Below are 23,635 nucleotides of genomic sequence, written 5' to 3'. Positions count from 1 at the left end.
AAATTCACTATCTCATTTAACAAGTCCCTTCAAGATATAAAGAGTACAAATCCATATCTCATTTAACAGTCCCTTCCAGATATGAAGAATGCAACTCCAACAAAATCACATTGCAGCGAACTGTTCTTAAAATAATCAGGGAATGTAACCAGACAATTAAGAACACCAAACTAGTCATAGCTCAAATATGTCTTCCATCTCTAGGACTCTTGCAGCTGCCTCCTCACCAATGTAGAGGTATGGATTCTTCTCCACAGGTTGGAAGTTGTAGAAGACGAACATATAGAAGGCAAGGCTTGCAGCCTCCACAGCTGCAGTGACCACCCATTGAAGCCTGTAACTAAGTTGTGCACCAAGTGCAGATGCTACTATCCTTGTGAAGTACAGATAACCCACAACTACCATGTAGAACTTCTTGAAGAGAGTCAGCTTCTGGAGGTTTCGCGCCGCCTTGCCGTCGGTCTTCGAGGCCTCACGGAGGTTGCGGATGGACCAAATGATCGGGAAGAAGACGGCGCAGCAGCAGACGACGTCGACAAGGAGGAAGATCTGGTTCCAGGTCAGCCAGTCCCTCTCGGCCGGGCCGGTCTCGCCGATCACCGCCGACGCGATGTTTTCAATCACTTGCATTGGTATGACGATCATCAGAACGTTCTTTTCTCGTTCCTGCGGCATGCATGCATGAATGTATAGTTCACATGAGAATGATACTACGTACGTACAACAAACCATCGTTATATATATTAATCTCAACAATCTACGTGCCTACTCATAAAAATACGGCTTACTTTTCATTTTTGAAAAAGAATACCCTCACTTAATTATCTTGATATATTCCTAAAAATTATGAGAGCTTCGGATGAAACACTCTGTTTCAAGCTAGATATTTGTACTAATTAAGACGAACAAATTGATTTTAAAGTTTTAGGAATGAATGGAGGAGACCTGCAAGTATGGCTTGATGAAGGACCACCCGGTCCCAATGAGGACTATAACAGTGAACAGCAGCACCCCCTTGAAGAAGCCGAACACGTAGAACGCCACGTCCCACCCGTGTGGGGTCCCCGTCCTCTCCACGTACCACGTGTCCTCGGCGGCGCACACCATCTTGAGCGCCTTGAACAGCAGCAGCGCCGCCATCACCCCGTGGATCTTGTCCACCGTCGCACGATGCTTGACGCAAAGATACAACCACGCGAAGAGGAATGCCAAGTACGCCACGAAGAAGAAGAAGTACAGCTGAGGCATTATTGCTCTCCCCGTGGGGAGGTAGTCCCTGGCGTTACAGTAAATGCTTTTATGTACATTTTAAATATCATTACTTCCCTATTATATATATATATATATATATATTAAATATCATTAGTAAGTTAACTTGGAAATTACTATCTGAAATGTTTAAATTAATACACGTTAAGTACATTAATCACCACATTTTTTTCATAAATGTGAATGATAATAAAGGAAAAACTGCAGGGTGTTTTTATAAAATTTTCTGAAGAATTATCGCACCTCTTGCCGCTGGCGTCGACGTTGTACATCTCCGTACGCACGTCCATGGAGACCTCGACTCCGGGCTGGCAACTACCGAAGAAGAGGCTATACTCGTCGTCCCTCTCCACCACCACCTCCCTGGTGCAGCTCGAGTCGACCTCGAGCTCCTCCATGACGAGTACGCGCTCCACGAAGCGGCTCTCGAGGGGGCAGAATCGCTCGTCAGCGTGCGTGGACTCGTTCGCCACGCTCGGGTACATCTCGGCGGCGATGAGGAAGAAGCCCATCAGCCGCGGGTCGATCTCCGAGAGCTGCACCCGGGGCGGCGGCTTCCATGAGACGCCCTTGACGGAGACGACGACGTGGCCGCTGTGGGTGTAGCCGAACTGCTCGAAGAGAATGATGGGTCGTGGATCGGATTCGATGCGGGTCTTCTTGATCTCCGAGTGGGCGATGGGGAGGAGGCCGTTAATGAGGAGGAGGAGGAGGAGGAGGAGGAGGTGTTTGTGGAAATGCCCCATCGGATGGTTTAATCACGTAATGGTGGTAGAGACCATGGAATTGGGTTGAGAGAGAGAGACGAAACGGATTGTTCGCTTTGCATGGCGAGGTTTTGGGACGGTCAGAGAGTAGAATTTTGACTGCGTTTGCGCTCGTCCATGTTGTATAACTTCCCTTTATGCTCCTATTAATGATATATTTATAAACACTTCAAAATCAGGTAGGGTTAAACCTAAACACGATTCATTTAATAGACACTTATAAATAATTCATAACAAAATTCGTATATATATATATATATCACCCCTATTATCTTGTATCTTAGTATATTAACTCGAATACGACCAAATATAAAACTAAATTGAAATAATAGCTTGTAATCTCTTATAAAAGCATTATTCTTGTATTTGTATTTAAGAATAGAGTAATTAACCTAACTTGGTATACAAAGGGATATGCATTAATTTTATCTTGATGATCAAAGCAAGGCGACTAGTGATGCAATTACGGGTGGCAATCAGTTCATGTTAGTCCGGTTCGAGTAAGGTAATGATAATGTAAACGTGAACACAACCTATTTATTAAACGGGTAAATATTTCTAAAGACTAACATGACCTATATATTTATAAAAAATTAAATATTTTGTGTCATTTGATGCCCATTTATTAAATGAGTTACAGGCGGATTATAAACGAGTCATCCAATGATACAAAATATTTAAGTTTTCATAAATTATTTAGGTTATAAACATATTTATTTGGTTGCAAAAGAATATTTTTATATTATAAATGGGTTAATTAGGTCATAAACAGTTTAGTCAGGTCATGAACGTATTATTGTGTCATAATTGGGTTATCGGGTCATAAACAAGTTATTCATATTAAAATAATAAATATAAATAATACCTATTTAATAATCGGGTTAGATGGGTTGACCTATTTAAGACTCGAAACTGATTAAATTAAATCCAAACCCATTTAAAATCCGAGTTATTATGTCGAGTCAATTTTTGTCACCCCTGGATACAACTATTTCTTTATTTCTTAACAAGAAGAAGGGCATACATTTAGAAGAATGAGTTAATTAGAAAATAAAAGTTACTGTTCCATTTTATAAATCAGCATTACCCTTTCGTGAAAAATTACAGATGGTATTGCTCCAAAGATATTGGCTGCATTTTTTGCCTCAAGAGTGAAATATATATATATATATATATATATATATATATATATATATATACATAAGCTAATAGCTAAGAAAGAGACATCCTACTCTTTTAATTAACTTGTTTACTCGTGGAGTATGAATAAAGTTATTTTGTCTGTGAGCCTCCTTATACTAGCACAACATGAAAAAAAGTACATTAATTTTATCTTGATAATCAAAGCAAGGCAAATCCTGGGATACAACCATTTCCACTACTTGTTCTTTGTTCCATACAATTAGAAGCATGAGTTACTTTGTACTCTTCAATTTTATAAATCAGCAGTACCTTTTTGTTAAAAAATTATATATGTTATTACTCCCGAGATATTGGATGTATATTTTGCCTCAAGAATGAATATATATATATATATATATAATCATCTAATGGCTAAGAAAGTGGCATCCCGTTTTAATACCTTTATTCACTCATGAAATATGAATATACTTATTATACTTTAAACCACCTTATACTGGCACAACAACAAGTAAATAAGTACCTACATTTATACTAGTATGATAATACATACTTCTCTCTACTCTCTTCTTTAATTTATTACTTTTATATTTATCAATTACTATTTTATACTTAAAAACATATTATTCTAATAAACTATCATTTCAATTACTCGCTCTCTTTTTTCTCTTTCTTCTTTTCATGCATTCATTACTATAAAATTTTAGTTATCGGTCAAACTAACATTTCAATTTTATATCACATGAAGTATAATTATTACAAACTTTATTATATACAACTAAACACTAAAATAATTTATACCATATAAGCTCTCTTACGTTAATATAAAGAAAATTAAAATAAATATAAGTAAACAAGATAGGCTTTTGTCGGGTCATATGTAACTCCTTGTTGGCATCTAGGTTTTTGCATGATATATTCTAGTACAACTTTAGAAATACCCTCATTATTGTCCACACACATGCATGTTCCAGAGTACTCTAATATTCTTCATCCTGCCTTTGCCTTTTAAAAAAAAAATTTAGAGAATCTCTTTAACTATCTTTGTCCTAATGGTACAAACCAAAAGTTCTCATCGGTATGTATGGATGATTGATAATTCCTTGATCAAGAAAATATAACATTATATATAGTAGCTTCTTTCTTTTAGAAGCAATGACACACTTCATCCCCAATTTCTTTAGAATGTATTGATTCAAAAAGAAGATGTTCCACCTAAAGCTCCTTTCCTCCGAACACTGTCCTTAGAACTTAATTACACTCTTTAACCACTACTTAATAAAAATATATATATATATAGTTTCATGCCTCTCTCAATTATTTGTGCAAATGTGTTAGGTGTGGGCATTGCGATGCGTTTAAGTCATCGCCGCACGCGTAAAAAATATTAAAATAAATAAATTATCTTCATGCTTTCATGATATAGCATTCGGAAACAAGCATCCTTGACAATAAACAAAGAGTGTTAATGACCATGAATTAATTATTAATTAAGAGATACTAATGTGGTGATTAGGCATTGGTTATGTGGGGGCTCTATCAAGAGGAACAAAAACCCCATATATATCATATATATATATATCCACTATACTCTATATTGGCTTAGATTACGTGTAGCTCTCCTTTTGGTCACTTTGGGTGATTGGGTGAGTGCCGTTAAAGCCTACGACACTATAAAAGCGAGAGCGGGGGTACGTGGAGGTGTGGCAAGTGGTCCGTACCAACTTTTGAACTACTAATTATGTCACTAGGAAATGCTCCGGGGGATCGATCCGATTCGATCGATGGCCTTGGGAATTCTTTTTCCCGAAATACCCTCCAAGGTTTTCGGGATTCGAGTTCTTGGATGATTGACACGTGTCGCCGATGTCAATTTTATGAAAAGAATTATTTCACGTGTGTCATCATTGTTGGAATGAAACAAAAATAATAATATAACATTTAACATTATATCACACATAATACATATTATTAATACTAATTTCTAGATCAACATCTAAATGACTTCTTCTTATATCTTTGGATTAAGCCTCGGCTTAAAAAATGCGTAATTTAAATTTAATTTTATCACTTATATTTTTAAAATTAATTTCATTTCAAGCTTGATCTAGGGATCCTGGGTACATGGGATTTGAAATGAAACAAATTCTATTCTATTCTATTCTATTCTATTCTTTTTTATGTCTGAGAAAAGATATTTTCCGACAAGTAAATACTCATGGTAAGAGTTGACTCCAAGTCGACTCAAGCACAACATAGTGAGCTAGCTTTTGATGGATGTGGATATATAGCTACATCTAAAGAATGACAACCATTGTGTTTCATTTCCGACCATATTATTTCGAGCTTAGATGAGAATCAAAAAGAAAAAAGAATTTGGTGCTGGACGAAGCTTCTTCAATCAGCTAACCCAGTTTGCTGCAAAAAAATATGTCATTCTATCTCCACACGGATGGCATTCTAGTAAACTCATCCTACAACAAATGAGTGGAAGTTGGATGGGATGCTCCTGACAAGGACTGACATATTGATAAGTTTACCATGGGCATAAATATCCTCCAACAACAACAGCAGCAATACATGAATTGAGCCATTTGTCTCACTGAGAGGGAGAAACGTCTAAATTCTAATCACCAAGAGCCAAAAGAGTTGTAGCAGATTCAGTGGTGCTATGGATGGCAGATGTGGGTGGCCAAGTAGTCCAGAGGATGAGTGGAGGAAAGGTCCATGGACTGCGCAAGAAGACAAGCTCCTAATACACCATGTCAACAACCATGGTGAAGGGAGGTGGAACTCTGTCTCCAAGCTCTCAGGTAACTAAATTTATCCACTATATATATTGGGTCTAGCTTTAGGAGTTAAAGTAACAAAACTTGGTGATCATCTCTTTGGTTTGTATGAATTTTTGTCTTCGATCTTTCTTTGTTTTTTTTTAAGGGTTAAGAAGGAGTGGGAAGAGTTGTAGGCTTAGGTGGGTGAATTACCTGAGGCCTGATCTCAAGAGAGGCAAGATTACTCCTCAGGAGGAGAACATAATCCTTGAGCTGCATGCCTTGTGGGGAAACAGGTGGAGACTAAAGCCTACAACTTATGAATGAATTATATAGCTAACTATATATGTATCTTCTTTTTTTCTTATTATTATTATTATTATATATATATATATAAACAAAAAAACATTTTATATCATGTAGGTGGTCTACAATTGCACGAAATCTCCCCGGAAGGACGGACAACGAGATCAAGAACTACTGGAGGACTCATTTCAAAAGGAATAAGCCCTCGAAGAACGTCGAAAGAGCGAGAGCTCAGTTCTTCAAGCAACAACAGCAGGAGCAGGAACAGGAGGAGCAGGAGGAGCCACAAGAGCGGATGGTAGATATAAAGAGATCGATCATGAACCAAGTGGAAGATCAAGAGAGCGATGTGATGCATGACATGGATTTCATGTACCCTGTCTCCTATACCCTTCAAGGTAACGCCAATGGCGGCTCGATGAGCGATGGATCGAGCGAGGACGGCTCCTGGGGGAGCTTGTGGAACCTCGATGAAGGCGATGGAAGGTGTCGTGGCATGTTTCCAGTGCAAGATCAAGTACTTGCTTTCTATTAATTATACAGGAATATATTAGCTAGTGGCTATCTCATATATATATATATATATATATATAGAGAGAGAGAGAGAGAGAGAGAGAGAGAGAGAGAGAGAGAGAGAAGAGTGGAGGCTTTTGTGTCGTGTCGGTGGATAAGGCATGCAAAGTAACCTAAGCTAACATGTCATTTAGCTTTACTTTGTGATGCCAAAAGCTTCGGTGTTGGTCTCTAAGTGGCCATCATAAGATAAAACTAAGGCGTGCTAATTATATACAGGATGCCAGATTAACTCAGAGTTATTGTAGTTAATTTAGGATTAAGTGAGAGATAATTCATCTACCGACATAGTAAGAGATGGTGAAATCTTATTAAACCTCAAGCAAAATATTAATTTTGTTAACTCACCAACTATTCAAAATAAAACTTAAATCGGTAGAAAAACTATGGTTTTTAGATTTTAAAATTTTCTTCACACTTTCCCCAATTTTTAGGTTCGATGCACTTTGGTACTTAATTTAAATATGGGGTGATCAAACTCACGACCTCTACTACCGTGATAATTCACCAACTATTTTAGAATATTAAACAATTATAAAACAGTATTTTTTATATGTTATATTCTAACAAGAATATACATTTAAAAAAAAAATCGGTGGCAATTATGTAAACATCTCAATTAACATTTGATAGTTTAATGCAGACACAACTACTTATATTACTCAAATTTACAGCATACTTGCAGTATATATCTATAAATTTTTAGGGTATTGGAGGACTTCATCCTTATATTGGGCTTCATCCCCATGACAAAATGGGCTTGGAGACCAGGAGAACTAGGGTTTGGATAAAGCTGATAAGCTTTTATGAGCGTAGATTTGGGACCTTTATAAATCACTCTATCATACTCCACTCTTACTCTTAAGATTTATTTATATCCACAAAAGTATCCTAAATTGTGCTTATACTACCATTCTAATTTCTAACTCATTTAGAATTAATCCAACCAAATCAACCTAAAAAATTTAGGTAAAGTTGTAAACCCTCTAGTTTTTATCCCAGTTGCATGGGACCTAATAACACATTTGATTCCCATGAACATCTCATAAGTCATTATCTTCTATGTAAAATAGCATCTTCGTTATAAAAATATTCAAATATTTTAATTCTGCTGGCAAAGTTTGAAAGAATGCCCATATAGCATATTCAGATGTATAAATTTTTTGAAATAATACATGGTCTTGACCAGAAAAATAGCATTAGAATTTAAAAATTAAAGGTTTGTGTATGACTCTAGGAATATCCTTCAGTACTTGTCATCTAGATCTTTTTCTCTTTGCATTTTTGGCACTTAGATGCCAACCGAAGAAACCTCAAACAGTGGACAGAGCTATCCACAGTCACTGTGGGTGGCAAAAGGATCCTCCATGATCTATATAAAAGATTCTATGGGACCAATGCATTTAAAAGGTATTATTAATTGGAGAATGCCATGCATAGTTGAAAACCCTACATTATTGATTGATTGTCAAACAGATAGGATATTCGAGCTAGCGGTTGTCAAAATTTTATTATCTATCATCTATCCATCTACTGCACTCTAGATCATTAGAACTAGGTCATTCAAAGTTATCCTATCCATATGAGGATTTTTTATTAGGATTATTCATCGTCCTAGTTCTATAAGAGTACAGCTAGAAGATATTCTACAATCCACAAAAGTTATTCCCAGTTTATCTTAGTACATATGCTGCTGGATGGATTATATTAGGGTGGACAAATTGATCGAAGCACACAATAGTATCAGAATCTGAGATGACATCAACATTTAAGGTTGGGATTTATTCTCTATTATTATGGAGGCATATGAGAGTGACTATTGGGATATTCTTCTACCGATAAGGATTGGATGAGAACTTATAAAGTAAATTCTTTCGACGGCCTGGCTTGATTTGGAGGAGCGGTCCGTCAATTCAACGACTTAGAACAATATTTCAATAAGATTTAATTAGTTTAGAGTAATAACTCAACGACACACATAGCTTAAGTGTATCGGCTAAAACTTTGTGAGATCTAAATACCTCTGTATTCCAGAATAGTTGACATTATTTTGTTAAATAAAAACTCCTTAAACTATTTAAAACATCATAGTATTTATCTTTGTCGAATACTAGAACAGTACAGATTATATGTTTTTTTTTGTTTCTTAAGGCATAATATTTCATAATAATCAAGATCCAAAACATTTCACAGTTTTATTTCTCTTTTCTTTTTTTTTCTTTTTGAAAATAAAATATATGTTAACTTTTATTTTACCGGTAGAAGAGCCCTACTAATTTCCCATTCACAAAGGTAAAGTCCAATTTAAATACCAGAAAAATGTATATCCTATTTTATAATATAATTATGATTTACATCCTATTTTTTTACCATCTAAAATTCAAGCCTTATAATTTAATAAATATGTACAAAAAAATACTCTTAGTTAAATTTAAACTAATATTATAATAATATTTTATTAAATAGAGATATTTTATTTCTAAAATAACTAAAACACCCTTATAACTAAAATGACTAAATTTTCGTAACTTTTTTAATATAGTTAATTTCACTCAGAGATTTAGTTAAGTTTAACTCCGATTTAATAAATTGGCGGCGGTAAATAGTAAATATGATTGAGATCTCTGAGAACCGAGCCATGCATTGACTTCTAACTTTGTCTTCTTTTGTAAAATTTTGGAATTAATAACTTTAGCCCTTCAGTCAAATGGTTAGATTCATTGCAGCCTTCGCCAAAAACAAAACGATCCATGTCACCAAGTTGCCGTCTCTTCTACATAACTGCTTCATAGACTCTATACGTATATTATAATATTATAATAATAACTATATTATGATATGAAAAGAGTATTTTCGTCTATCAAATTTAAGTATCATTTGTTTTTCTCTAAAACTAATATTTTTTTATTTTTTTACGTCACATTAAATTATAAATAATAAATACACTCTTAGTCAAGATTAAAATCAAACACCAAGTTAACTAAATCTAGTTCAAGATACTCTATCTACCGGAGAATCTCCCCTCAAATGATATACCCACTTCCTTCTTTATAGCTCATAATGAAGCACGCTGTGTTATTATCTTTAACAATTTTGAATCCTTTCCAAATTCACTGGAGATAATCTTCTCACGATGGAAGGTGGAAGATAATTCCTTTAAACGACTACTTCTACATTCATACCTTAAGGAAATGCAAACTAGTATGCATATATATATATATATACACACACACACACATCAAGCTACCGTAGACATTAAAAAGAAGGGTATTTTATAAATGACACCGTATATTTTATATATTTTATGATTCATATTTCGTTTTTGATAATTTTATAACTCCATCTCTCATTTTTTTCTATAATTATCGTTTAACACTTTGACGTTATTTTGACTAATTATTATCGATCAAATTACTAAAACATTCTTACCGTTATTTTTTCTCCTCTTCGCCCCTCCTCTGAAGAAGACATGTATAATTTAGGTATTTATACATCATTTCATATCTTATAACAAAATGTCTTTTTACCGGTACGGTTCAAATTAACGGAGAGTGTTAAATGAGAATTATAAAGAAAAAGTAGGGGGTCGGGATTACAAAGACCTTAAAAATGTGGTGTGATTCAGAAAATAAATAAGATATATGGTGTGATTTATAAAAATTCTTAAACAAATAATAAAACTTTTCTGGAAAGAAAAGGAAAAAAATATAATATTGCATACATGTAAAAATTAATTATTTTGTGGAGTTGCATATGAGATGCACGTATATCAAATAATCTACATTGCGCACAAGTAATATTATAATAACGTATATTATGTCTTATTGCTCTTTTTTATGTGTGGCTCTCATACATCACCCTCAAGTATCGAGACAAGTAATACAAACGAGATTAATAATAGGTGGGATCTCTCGAGAATTTTGGATCCGATAAAATTGATAATTAATTAATCTAAAGTTTAAAGCTTGACTGATGACATGATCAAACAAGTGGACATTGGACCCAATTTTTTAAATTGGAGTATCATGTAATAAATCATGAGAAATTTGTTATAAGGCAATAAATGCAGACCCAAATATTCCTATCCCTTTGATAGCAGGAATAGACTTATAATAAACTCTTTACACAAGATACCAGAACCTTATCCAGTGTCTGTAATGATATTATTCTACAAGCAGGACAAAAAGGGACACATCTTCATATTTTCTCAATTAGAAAAAGAAGACAGTACTTTACAACTCCTAGTGATGTATGCACTTCCTGTAAACAAACTAGCTACTAATTAAGTACGCTTTGTAATTATCTTCAGCAAAGTTGAATCCTTCTCTCTCTCTCTCTCTATGAAAATATAAGACATATATCTACATCAATGTTAATAATAATAATAATAATAATATTTTGCATTGCAAATGTCTCGAAATGGGAGTCATATCGTAGGGTAGCATATTAGAGACCTTCTTTGCGTACACGCATACTCGATAATCTACATTACGTACAAGTATGCTTTAAAACTGTCTCATGTGTGGCCTTTGTACATTACACTCAAGTATAGAGACAAATAATATAAATGAGATTCATAACCGATAGAATCTTGGCTCTAATAAAAAATTATTAAATTTATTGAACTAAAACTGAGATAATAAACTAAAAAAAAAGAGGATTAGTCCTGGCTTGAGCCAAACATGGATGTCGCTGAGATGGAGCAGAATCACACACGTTGGTATTGGACCCAAATTTTTTTATTGGAATATCAAGTAATAAATCATGAGAACTTTCTTAGTCAATAAATGTAGACCCAAATATTCCTATTCCTATTCCTTTCCTAGCAGGAATGAACTTATAATAAACTCCTGTTCCTTTCCTAGCAGGAATAAACTTATAATAAACTCCTCACATATGGAAGCAAGAAGATACCAGAACCTTACTCGGTGCCTGTAATATTCCTCCATCAATATTATTCTACATGCAAGACAAAAAAGGGACATATGCACACCTCTTTATATTATAATATATATATATATATATATATATATAGAGGCATGCAGTGGTGCATATGGTCATAGGCATAGGATCTGCAAATCCTTGCATCGCTCTCATACTCTCTTCTCCTTCCCCAGAGCTCTTGCATTAAATAGGCAAACCTCAACCCACTCACTCCATTCAATGTATCAATCAGAAAGCCAAGGTCATAAAGATGCCATCTTTGCTCCCTGATTCCAGGGTGGCATAACAACAGCAATCCACCAAAGGCGGGGAGATAAAAACGTCTCCTTTCTTCCTTGTAGAATTTTCAATTTTCTCCTCTCTCTCTCTCTCTCTCTCTTACTCACACTAGCTTGTTTCCCTATACAAAGCTATCTCTTTTGTTGTGTTGTGTCGTAGAGTTAGGTTCTATACAAGAAGAAGAAGGAGAAGAAGAAGAAGAAGAAAAAGAAGGGTTCTATAAGGTCGGTAAAGCTCGGCTTTTGTTGGATTTCTCGTATCGAATTTTAATCTTGTCTGGTTGTGAAAGGTTTCTTGGGGGATAAAGGAGGAGCCCTTTTGTTGTCATACGCAATGTGTCCCACTTCGCTATAAAACAATCCCCCACCTCTCCTTCTTCCACCTGCAACCTGTCACCATTTCTCTCCTCGCCTCTGGGGCACTGCCCAGATGGCGAAATGTCTGTAGCCGACCTCTATAAACCCATTTGGATTACTTTTGAACCTTCTCCGAGTGGTGCCCAGTTTCTCAGATCCCCTCAGCTCGCCGGAAAATGGCTTCTTTCCCCCTTTTTAGCTCGTTCCAATGCCTCCCATTTGCGGAGCAAGTCGCGGCCGCCGCCCACGCCGTGCTGCTTCTCTTCTACCTCTTCTTCGTGTCAGCTCGCCGGATTCTGTCCTGCGCCTTTCGGCGGCTGCGAGCATTCAAAGATGAACAGGGTAGGCCGATCCCTGTCGGTGGTGATCCGGGAGCCGATCGGATGGTTGTGATCGGTAATTGGTACAAAGCCTCGGTTTTGTGCTGTTTCTGCGCTCTCTTCCTTCAATTAGTAATCTTGGGCTATGAAACAGTAATCTTGTCCACAGGGGAGGCTGATTCAAATGGTTATTCTGTCCTATTCCTTCCCTCGGTGCAAGCTATGGCTTGGCTTGTTTTGAGTCTGTCTGTGTTGCATTGTAAGTTTAAGGCATTAGTGGAGTTGCCTTTCTTGCTTAGGTTGTGGTTGTTCCTGTCATTCATCCTTTGTTTCTACATCGGTTATGTTGATTCTAGAGGTTTGGTAGATCAGAAGGTTGGCCTAAATCCACACATGATTGCAAATTATGCTGCTGCCCCTGCCCTTGCCTTCCTTTGCCTTGTTTCAGCCCGTGGCATTACGGGTATAGAGTTGTATAGGGATCATGGAGACCTTCGGGAGCCATTGCTTTCGGAAGCCGAAGAAGCTTCCTGCCTTAAGGTCACCCCTTACAGTGATGCAGGGATTTTTAGTCTTGTAACACTATCCTGGCTCAGTCCTCTCTTATCGGTTGGGGCGAAAAGGCCTTTAGAGCTGAGGGATATACCTTTGTTAGCCCCAAAAGATCGTTCAAAAGCTTGTTATAAGATCCTGAATTCAAATTGGGAGAGGTTGAAAGCTGAGAACCCCGATGAGCAGCCGTCATTGGCATTGGCTATTTTCCGGTCATTTTGGAAAGAGGCTGCTGTCAATGCTGTCTTTGCTGGGATAAACACTTTAGTTTCTTACGTGGGTCCCTATCTGATCAGTTACTTCGTTGATTACTTGAGTGGTGAAATAGCTTTCCCTCACGAGGGCTATATTCTGGCCGCCATATTCTTTTCTGCTAAGTTGATAGGGACTCTTACTACTAGGCAGTGGTACTTGGGGGTAGACATATTGGGGATGCATATTAGATCAGGATTAACAGCAATGGTGTATAGGAAAGGCCTTAGGCTATCGAGCACCGCCAGACAAAGTCATACAAGCGGAGAGATCGTAAATTACATGGCAGTGGATGTCCAGAGGGTGGGTGATTACTCATGGTACCTCCATGATATATGGATGCTTCCAATGCAAGTAATTCTTGCTTTGGCTATACTATATAAGAATGTGGGAGTTGCAACAGTTGCAACATTAATAGCTACCATTATCTCAATAGTTGTAACGATTCCTCTAGCAAAGCTGCAAGAGGATTATCAAGATAATCTAATGGCAGCTAAGGATGAAAGAATGAGGAAGACATCTGAGTGTTTGAGAAACATGAGGATCCTAAAATTGCAGGCTTGGGAGGATAGATATCGATTAAAGCTTGAGGAGATGAGAAATGTGGAATACAGGTGGCTCAGGAAAGCCCTCTACTCGCAGGCTGTTATAACTTTCATCTTTTGGGGTTCACCCATTTTTGTGGCAGCCATAACTTTTGCAACTTCTATACTATTGGGCGGCCAGCTTACCGCAGGGAGTGTTCTTTCAGCTTTAGCTACTTTTAGGATTCTTCAAGAGCCTTTGAGGAACTTCCCAGATTTAGTCTCCATGATTGCTCAGACAAAAGTTTCTTTAGATCGGCTTTCCGGTTTCTTACAAGAAGAAGAGCTGCAACAAGGTGCCACTGTTATTGTTTCCCAAGGCCTTACAAACAATGCAATTGAAATCATAGATGGCAAGTTCTCTTGGGTCCCATATTCCTCAAGACATACACTCTCATCTGTACAGCTTAAAGTGGAAAGGGGCATGCATGTAGCAGTCTGTGGTGTTGTTGGTTCTGGCAAGTCAAGTTTTCTGTCTTGCATACTTGGGGAGATACCCAAATTATCTGGTGAAGTAAGTGAGTAATAGATAATCAGCTGTTCATCTTGATTCACTTTTCATGAGGCTATAAGATCTCCTTGTTTCTCCTTTTCAGGTCAAAATGAGTGGCTCTGTAGCTTATGTCCCTCAGTCTGCATGGATACAATCTGGCAATATAGAGGAAAACATTCTTTTTGGCAATCAAATGGATAAGAAGAGATACAAGAGTGTTCTTCATGCATGCTCACTCAAAAAAGATCTAGAGTTGCTATTACATGGCGATCAGACCATAGTCGGTGATAGAGGCATTAATTTGAGTGGTGGCCAGAAACAAAGGTTGCAACTTGCTAGAGCACTTTATCAAGATGCTGATATTTATTTGCTTGACGATCCTTTCAGCGCAGTTGATGCTCATACTGGTAGTGAACTATTTAAGGTCCGTAAATATGAAATTATAATATCATTCTATCTCTCTGTCTGATTCATCTCATGAAGCTGGTTGTGCTTGAAACAACTTTTCTAATTTGATGTCACAGGAATATATACTGACTGCACTAGCTAGTAAGACTGTGATTTATGTAACACATCAAGTTGAGTTTCTACAGGCTGCTGACATTATACTGGTAACCGGTTTCTTTCTGTACTAAAACTAAATATTTCTTTATTACTGTTGTATATGACATTGACATGTACTCTCATGCATCTTGTAGTTTAATCTGCATATAAACTACTGCAATATAAGTCTTCTTAGGGACTCTTAAGGTCGGATATCTTGATAAGCTCAACTTGATAATCAGTAGCTCTATAACAAATGAAAGCAAGAAGGAACCACATGACTGTTCTTGATTGGCTTATGGTTAATATTTTAGAGAGATCTAATGAGAAAGCTATGTCATTTGGGAGAAGGAAAAACCTCTTATGTGAATTGTGATTTAGGAAGATTTAATTCCACTTGGTGCTCTGTTGTGGTGTTCTGTGAATGCTTTATCTAACTGATTCATTTCGTGTTGGCTGAAGGACAACATGTTTATCGCTTACCAATTCCATTTAAGTTGTATATTTTTTGTCCATGAATGTTCAACAACTTAATTGGTTCTTGTGATATGAACCTCTTGTGTTTCAACCATCTATAATTCACATGAATATTAGAAAAGCAGAATGAACTGATTCATTACTTAGATCTATCAAAGTGATTTGATTTTCTATGCGATTGCACATGGATAATATGAACATTCTCGATCATTGACTTCAAGTTTTGAGGAAAAACTAAGTTATTATCTTCCCAGTAGTATGGAAGTCATTACATTTACAGCTATATTTGTGTGTTTGTTTATCTGTGCCTCATTTTATATTTGGATGTAGATAGTAGTAGTGTACTATTTGACAACATTGAGGCCTTAAAACAGTCAAATTAAAAGGTTAAAACATATGATAGGACATAGAGATTCAACTGTTAATGTGACCTATTACTTCTGGAATGTCTAGAGACATGAAATCACAGAGATTTGTGTAAGGATCAAGCAGTCCCAAATTTAACAATTTAGAGGATGGTAGGATTGTTGAACATAGAGGTTACTACTAGTAGAGATTCAACTGTTATTGTGACCTCTAACTTCTGAAGTGTTTATTGGCATTAAATCATGGAGAGATCTCTGGTATAAGGATCAAGTGGTCCCAAATTTTGCAATTTTAGATGATGATAGGATCAAAGGACTTCATGGTTGAGAGTAATATTGTAATATTATAATATAGATAAGTTAAATTTTGCTTTATAATTTATATATTTTTGAACATTCAGTTAAGAAAAACAAATTGGATGTTGAATTAAAATATTATTATGTGGCAATATGCAAGCTTTCTTAGCATTGTTAATTTGTTGACATATTGATGCATAGCCACAAGTCTATCGATGTTCATGGTGTTCTGTTTCTTGATAATGTTGATTAGTTTGTCTCTATATAAATGTCCTATCATCAATTTCTGATTGATAATCTAGGGACCTTACTATTGTCATATGCTCAGTTCCATTTACTCACTGGAATATTTCATACTAACAGAAATTTATTTGATGCCACTTTTCTTCAATGACATTTTCCCATCTTAAGATTGATTTTGAATATAAACAAGTGATAACTTTCTAGATAGAATTATATGGGACATTAAATGATCTTCTCGTGTTGAATCGTTGCTGAGACAGGTCCTTAAGGAGGGTTGCATAATACAGGCTGGAAAATATGAAGATCTTTTGCAAGCTGGAACTGATTTCAATGTGTTGGTTTCAGCTCATCAGGAAGCAGTTGAAACAATGGATATTTTGGATTATTCAGCTGGAAATAGTAGTTCTGCTGTACACATGAAAAGGCTAACACCAAGTCCTAGCAACATTGATAGTATGAAAAATGAGGTATCAGGAAATGAAACGCCATCTAACAAGCAGGGAATAAAGGAAGAAAGGAAAGGAAAGAGGACACGAAAAAAGCAGCTTACTCAAGAAGAGGAGCGTGAAAGGGGAAGAGTTAGCTTGAAAGTGTACTTGTCGTACATGGCAGCAGCGTATAGAGGGGCATTGATACCGCTTATTATCTTGGCCCAAACAATGTTTCAAGTGCTTCAGATAGCAAGCAACTGGTGGATGGCTTGGGCAAATCCTCAAACTAAAGGAGATAAACCAAAGACAAATAGTGTGGTCCTTTTGGTTGTTTATATGGCCCTTGCTTTTGGGAGCTCGTGGTTTATATTTGTTAGAGCTCTTCTTGTAGCTACATTTGGTTTAGCAGCTGCGCAGAAGTTATTTATGAAAATGCTTAGAACAGTGTTCCGGGCACCAATGTCATTTTTCGATTCTACTCCAGCTGGGCGGATTTTGAATCGAGTAAGTTCTTATATTATGGCATGCTCATGCTTCTTATATTCTATGATGCTATAACTACGTTATGAGGGATATATCAACATATTATGAATTCTCAGGTGTCTGTAGATCAGAGTGTTGTAGATCTTGATATACCTTTCAGACTTGGTGGGTTTGCATCAACAACGATACAACTTCTTGGAATAGTAGGTGTTATGAGCCAAGTCACTTGGCAAGTTGTGCTTCTCATTTTCCCCATGGCTATTGCTTGCTTATGGATGCAGGTAACTGTATTACCTTATTCTTCCCAGTCACTATCATAACTTGTGTTATCCATGTTCCCAAATGGTCAACACAAAGGTGCAGTATTGTATCTTCTTGTATATTTCCACATTGTTTGCCACAAAACCATGAGCATCTTTATGCATTATGATTATTATTTTCTATGGGGTTGCTTTTGGACATGTGGAGGGAACCTCTTAAATATATCAGTAAAAATCTAGGAATCATTTTCTGATTCCTACTTTAGTACATATTCTACAATGGAAGGTAATAATGCCAACTACCAGAGATCATTGATGAGACGATGAGTTCTCCAAATATGTAGCAGAGAGATAATAAATAAGGAACTACTTCTATTTCAGTTATTGGTGGCATTATCACAACATAGTGGTTTCTGTAAGCTAGAGTGTGAAGCTATGCACTCTACCAGGTCGAAATATTTGATGTAGCTTTTTCCTGAATCTAGTCAGCCAGTTAAACTTACAATAAAAAAGACAAACTTGCCTAGAACTAATATGATTTGATCCTTAAATAACTGATAATATTTCTGCAGTTTGTGATTCACCAACTGTTCTGTAACTTGTGTACAAATATTAGGTACTTTATGAAAGTATTTGGTATTTGCATTGCATTAAAGAACTAGGTGGGTCAAGTGGCTTGTTATAGCTTGGTTGAAGTACTCTATCGCTATATAATACTTTGCAGTATGGAATTCACCAACTCCTTAGTAACTTATACTGTTGTACTATATTAGGTACCTGAATTGAATGCAAGAGCTAAGTATCATATCTTAGGAACTTTTGCATACTTACCTGATAATTCTAGCTTAATTTTCTTAAAAAGAGACTATCTGTTATACATGCAGAAATATTATATGGCTTCATCGAGGGAACTAGTTCGTATTATAAGCATTCAAAAATCCCCAATTATCCATCTTTTTGGGGAATCCATTGCGGGAGCTGCTACTATTAGAGGTTTTGGCCAAGAAAGACGTTTCATGAAAAGGAATCTTTACCTACTTGATTGCTTTGCCCGACCCTTCTTCTACAGCCTTGCTGCAATTGAATGGCTCTGTTTGCGAATGGAGTTGCTCTCAACTTTTGTATTTGCTTTCTGCATGGCTCTCCTTGTGAGCTTCCCACCTGGAACTATTGATCCAAGTATGTATTCTCATTCTTCTAAATGCATCAGGTTATGTCAAATGTAAAATGATGGTGTCAACTGTCAGCATTAGCATTTTTTGTTTTGAACTTCTTCTGATAAATCCTTGATGTTTTAAAGTTATTCTTATCGAACTTGTCATTTCTCTATCTAGTGATAGGTGAAGGATGAGAATTTGATTATTTGATATAAATGTTCATTATGAAGTTGTGTTATTTTCTTAAAAGAACTTGCTTGAAATATGGTAGGTATGGCTGGACTTGCTGTTACATATGGACTTAATCTGAATGCTCGTTTGTCAAGGTGGATATTGAGCTTTTGTAAACTTGAAAATAAGATTATTTCCATTGAGCGCATTCATCAGTATTGCCAAATTCATAGTGAAGCACCATTGATCATTGAAAACCGCCGTCCTCCATCTACATGGCCAGAGACTGGGAAAATCGAATTTATTGATCTTAAGGTGCGCATTTACTTCTCATTGTTCATCCATGTACTTTATGTAGGGCAAGAATGTCTGGAAATTATTATTGCACTATTGTGGGTTTTCAACATAATAGTAGTTGTAATTATTTCAGTCTTTTGCAGACCTCTGTCAATATTGATGTCTTTTGCTGCCTGATATTATTTAATATTTACTAGGTGTTATCTTTGGGCCATCTTACGGGTCAATTACTTTTGCCTCCATATACAATAAATTCACCTTCCTCCTTTCTATAACCTGACTTTCTTCAAGGAGCTAATTTGGAATAATTTATAAATGGCAACTTCTATGAAGATTGTTGGAAGTTCGTATTAATTTTATTGAACCAATGGAACATCATTTGTTTCCTCAAAGGACGATAACATGCTTGCATTAAAATTAATTGACTGTCAATGCGCCATCTTTCTTAAGTATTATCCTCTTCAACATCTCTTGCCAACAGAAGATGGTAATGCAGGTCAACAAGGTTTTAAGGCCTACAACTGGTGGCCAATAGAGATGCAAAATGGCCTGGTGCATGTGTAACAGCACCATGTCAACCAGCACTACCATGTCTGGTGGCAGTTAGATCATTGTAGGCTGGTTCTGAATGGCATGTTCCATGCAATGTGATCTATAAGAGCTACGAATGATGGTTCTGATGCTGATATCTTCTGAAGTCCTATATCAAATGAGGAATGCTTATAAGTAGAATTTGCGCATCCCATGCTCCCCCTTCTCCCCCTCACATACCCACCGACACACGACAAAACAAAATAATCTCCAGAGTTCTGAGAACTGAACTGTATAATAATGGGTAATGGGATTGTGGAAAAAATCATAATCCCTTAATAATCTTGAGAAACAAGTTCCTTTTTTACGGTTGAAAAATAACGGAAAGATCAATAAACAATGAATACGATTGACATTGTTTCTCTGCTCTCTGCTCGCAGACAAGAATAAGGTAATATATACTTTTTTTGTTATTGTATCCGTTATTTGACTGTACAATGTCAATTGGTGCATAGCTATTGCATTCAATCATAAACTAGGCTCTTCTCATTCTAGTTCACATTCTAACCTAGAACATGATGACAGTACAAGCACCTTCAGGGTCCTTTATATATTTTTGGTCTCATGCTATGAATTCTCTTTCTGATCCCTGGATCTATTCACCTAACAAGAATGATTGCCAAATTATCTAGAACTAGGTAGATCAGGCAAAGGTTTACTACTGGGCTTACCAAGGATAGATATCAATTGAAGAATGAAGACAGTGTATTGGATAACCAATTCATATAGATCACAAATGCTGAGATAAGATATATAGAACATTTATTAGGAAAGAGGATTAGAGTTAGTTTCCAAGAAATGTAAGAGGTGGTGGTAAAAAGTAAAAAGTTTCAAACCTAGATTAACATAGGTGGAAGTCATGAAGAGAGACAAAAGAAATCTGAAAATTCAAAAGCCTCCCAGCCTATGAATAATAGATACCCCCACCACAGGCAGAGTTGCGTACTCAGGCATGTATGCTTTTTTCAGCCTTTGATGGGACAATTATCAGACTCATACGATTTTGGACCTTTATCTCTATAGGAAAATTGACAAAGGACTCATAACACCAAACTGTGACAAGTTTGTAGTGAGAACGATCGTTTAATTGCACAATTTGACTTTTAGCAATGCAGAATTGAATTGATTACTTATTATTCTTAATCTCTAACGCAAACCTGTATATCTGCATTAAGCATAAATATTACCATGGAAGCAGGAAAAACGGACAAAAGAAAGATGCTGTAGGTTCAAATGCTTATTTATTGCATACAAGTTACTTCCACATAACTACTCTAGTTTGTTATATTTGGCTATGATATTATGGTATTTACAGATGAAATTGCTAAAACTTTGTTGTCATATATAATAGCTTGATTGATTGGCATTAAATGAAATTGCTAAAACTTTGGTGTTATATGATAGCTTGCTTGATTGGCATTAAATGATACATAAGAAAGCAAGAAACTGGTTTGATCTTCTGATGTTCTTACATGTTTTAAGGTTCGTTACAAGGAGACTTTACCTATGGTTCTGCATGGAATCACGTGCATGTTTCCTGGTGGCAAAAGAATTGGGATTGTTGGGCGCACTGGGAGTGGTAAATCTACTCTTATTCAGGCCCTGTTCCGCCTAATTGAACCTTCAGAAGGGAAAATCATTATCGATAATATAGACATTTTCACCATTGGTCTCCATGATCTTCGTGCTCGCCTAAGTATCATACCACAAGATCCCACATTGTTTGAAGGTACAATAAGAGTCAATCTTGACCCTCTCGGGGAGCACAGCGATCATGAAATATGGCAGGTAAATTGTCCACAAGCTCTTTGAGAAAATACATACTTGCTCATGATCCGATTACACATAAAAATTATCCTACAGGCACTTGACAAATGTCAACTTGGGGGAGTAATCCGTTGTAAAATGGAGAAGCTCAATGCTCCAGGTTCGCTGCATGTTTCCAATATAATCTTCTTCTATTAACATGTATTAAATTACAATTCATGGTAACTATATCTAAGTTCCTTCAGTTCTTTTATGGATTGCTTCTTTTGGCATTGCAGTCTTGGAGAATGGCGACAATTGGAGTGTTGGACAACGCCAACTTGTTTCATTAGGCAGGACACTGTTGAAGCGGGCCAGAATTTTGGTGCTTGATGAGGCAACAGCCTCTGTTGACACAGCTACAGATAATCTAATTCAGAAGATTATTCGCACTGAATTCAACGATTGTACAGTCTGCACAATCGCACATCGTATACCAACAGTTATCGACAGTGATCTGGTTCTGGTCCTCAGTGATGGTAAGTCAGTTATTGGGCTATTTGTTATAATTGATAAAGTTTATCTATTCTTTACATGTTGGGATGCTTATGAGTTTATTACAAAGAGTGATAACTATATAAACCTTCATTAATTGAGGCTCATTATCTTCTGACCAACATAACATTGTTGATAAAATATGATTTTCTCTTAAAATTCTTCATTAAACTCAGCTAATGTCAGTTTAAAATACTGCTGAGAAGCCATTTAATGCAGTCCATAAGCAACTAAAATTTCTCGTGAAACATTGAATCTCCGTTTTTATATTGTTGATTTGTTTCCTTCATTAGGGGAATTTTTGAAGGTTAATTGCCCTTCTGTTTATGATTTTCCTAGACAAAACTTGTCATGTTAAGATGGCCAATAATCTGGCTTTCAGGAACATATTCTTGCACAAAAGTTTATGTAAAGAAAAGTCAGTTGTCTATTATTTCCTTTTCTTCAGAATTCTTTCTCGTTCTCGTATCGTCATGATGTTTCTTAAATAATTGCAGGTAGAGTTGCAGAATTTGACACACCACAAAGGTTGTTGGTTGATAGGTCATCAATGTTCGTTAGGCTAGTCTCGGAGTATGCAGCAAGGTCCAGCAGTATGACAGATGCTTAACTCAATGTCAAAGATGAGAGCAGACTGAGATAGGTAGCGGGCTAGAGTAGTGGTATCTACCTACCGGTGACTCTGCTCACAGAATAGAAGCAAATCAGAGATTGGTGGGAAGAAACTTTGTACATAGAGTTGCCTGACCAGTGCATATGGAATTAGGAAGATAAAGGAAGGATTGCAAATTCTACTCTTCTGAATAAAATTTGGTACCCATCAGTGGAGGATATAATGTATACCACCAATTCTCCCTAGAGTTCGAAGCAAAAATAAAGAGCTCCAAAGATGAGCCACAATTTTCTGTTTGAGGAACAAGTGTAAAACATTTTTGACATCAGTTTGTGTTAATTTCTGGTGAACTGTTTAGGCCTGTGCTTAACCAATTTGCAAACGAGGGGAGAAAGCTATGCAGAAGCATAATCTCTTGTTATTTACTAGTGGTTCCTTGCTTTCTGATGAATAACATTAGTTTATGATGCCCATAAAATTTTCTCAACTCAAAAAATTATATTTCTGTGACTTATAATGTGTCTCATGGATTAATTTGCTTTAATATCAGGTTGATAGTCCTAAAAATTGGGTAATATAAACTTGAGATTTTATTTGTTCCATTCACTCTTGAGGTTGTTCATCAACTGATGAAATGTATCTCTTCTCAAAACAGGAAACCTGCAGGAATCACAATGGTCTAATATAATATTAGTATCAAGTTCCCTCTTCTAGAGAGAAAAAAAAAAAGTACCAAATTTATGCAATCTTTGCAGGTATGCTTAATTGGACATGGGAATATATTGGAAGCTCAAGCTATG

General features: G+C 36.3%; 3 protein-coding genes across 3 annotated transcripts; 2 read left to right on the top strand and 1 right to left on the bottom strand.

Annotated features, from left to right (window-relative positions):
* Positions 1 to 29: 29 nt before the first annotated feature.
* Positions 30 to 2,015, bottom strand: LOC140794348 (protein CANDIDATE G-PROTEIN COUPLED RECEPTOR 7-like). The gene is made up of 3 exons (XM_073146362.1): positions 1,513 to 2,015; positions 946 to 1,276; positions 30 to 666 (listed from the first exon to the last, which is right to left on the bottom strand). The coding sequence occupies exons 1-3, from the start codon at positions 2,013 to 2,015 to the stop codon at positions 175 to 177; spliced, it is 1,326 nt and encodes a 441-aa protein (XP_073002463.1). The 3' UTR covers positions 30 to 174.
* Positions 2,016 to 5,492: 3,477 nt separating this feature from the next.
* LOC140794498 (myb-related protein 340-like) lies at positions 5,493 to 7,062 on the top strand. Its single transcript, XM_073146577.1, has 3 exons — positions 5,493 to 5,989; positions 6,114 to 6,243; positions 6,371 to 7,062. The coding sequence occupies exons 1-3, from the start codon at positions 5,848 to 5,850 to the stop codon at positions 6,786 to 6,788; spliced, it is 690 nt and encodes a 229-aa protein (XP_073002678.1). The 5' UTR covers positions 5,493 to 5,847; the 3' UTR covers positions 6,789 to 7,062.
* Positions 7,063 to 12,431: 5,369 nt separating this feature from the next.
* LOC140794243 (ABC transporter C family MRP4-like) lies at positions 12,432 to 23,260 on the top strand. Its single transcript, XM_073146185.1, has 11 exons — positions 12,432 to 14,627; positions 14,710 to 15,030; positions 15,131 to 15,217; positions 16,792 to 17,466; positions 17,562 to 17,726; positions 18,590 to 18,884; positions 19,134 to 19,348; positions 21,404 to 21,709; positions 21,785 to 21,848; positions 21,967 to 22,206; positions 22,720 to 23,260. The coding sequence occupies exons 1-11, from the start codon at positions 12,582 to 12,584 to the stop codon at positions 22,830 to 22,832; spliced, it is 4,527 nt and encodes a 1,508-aa protein (XP_073002286.1). The 5' UTR covers positions 12,432 to 12,581; the 3' UTR covers positions 22,833 to 23,260.
* Positions 23,261 to 23,635: the final 375 nt, after the last annotated feature.

Source organism: Typha latifolia, chromosome 8, assembly GCF_019914945.1.
Source record: "Typha latifolia isolate L0001 chromosome 8, TyphaL0001v2, whole genome shotgun sequence".
Taxonomy (NCBI): Eukaryota; Viridiplantae; Streptophyta; class Magnoliopsida; order Poales; family Typhaceae; genus Typha; species Typha latifolia.
This window is presented reverse-complemented; position numbering and strand designations above follow the sequence as displayed.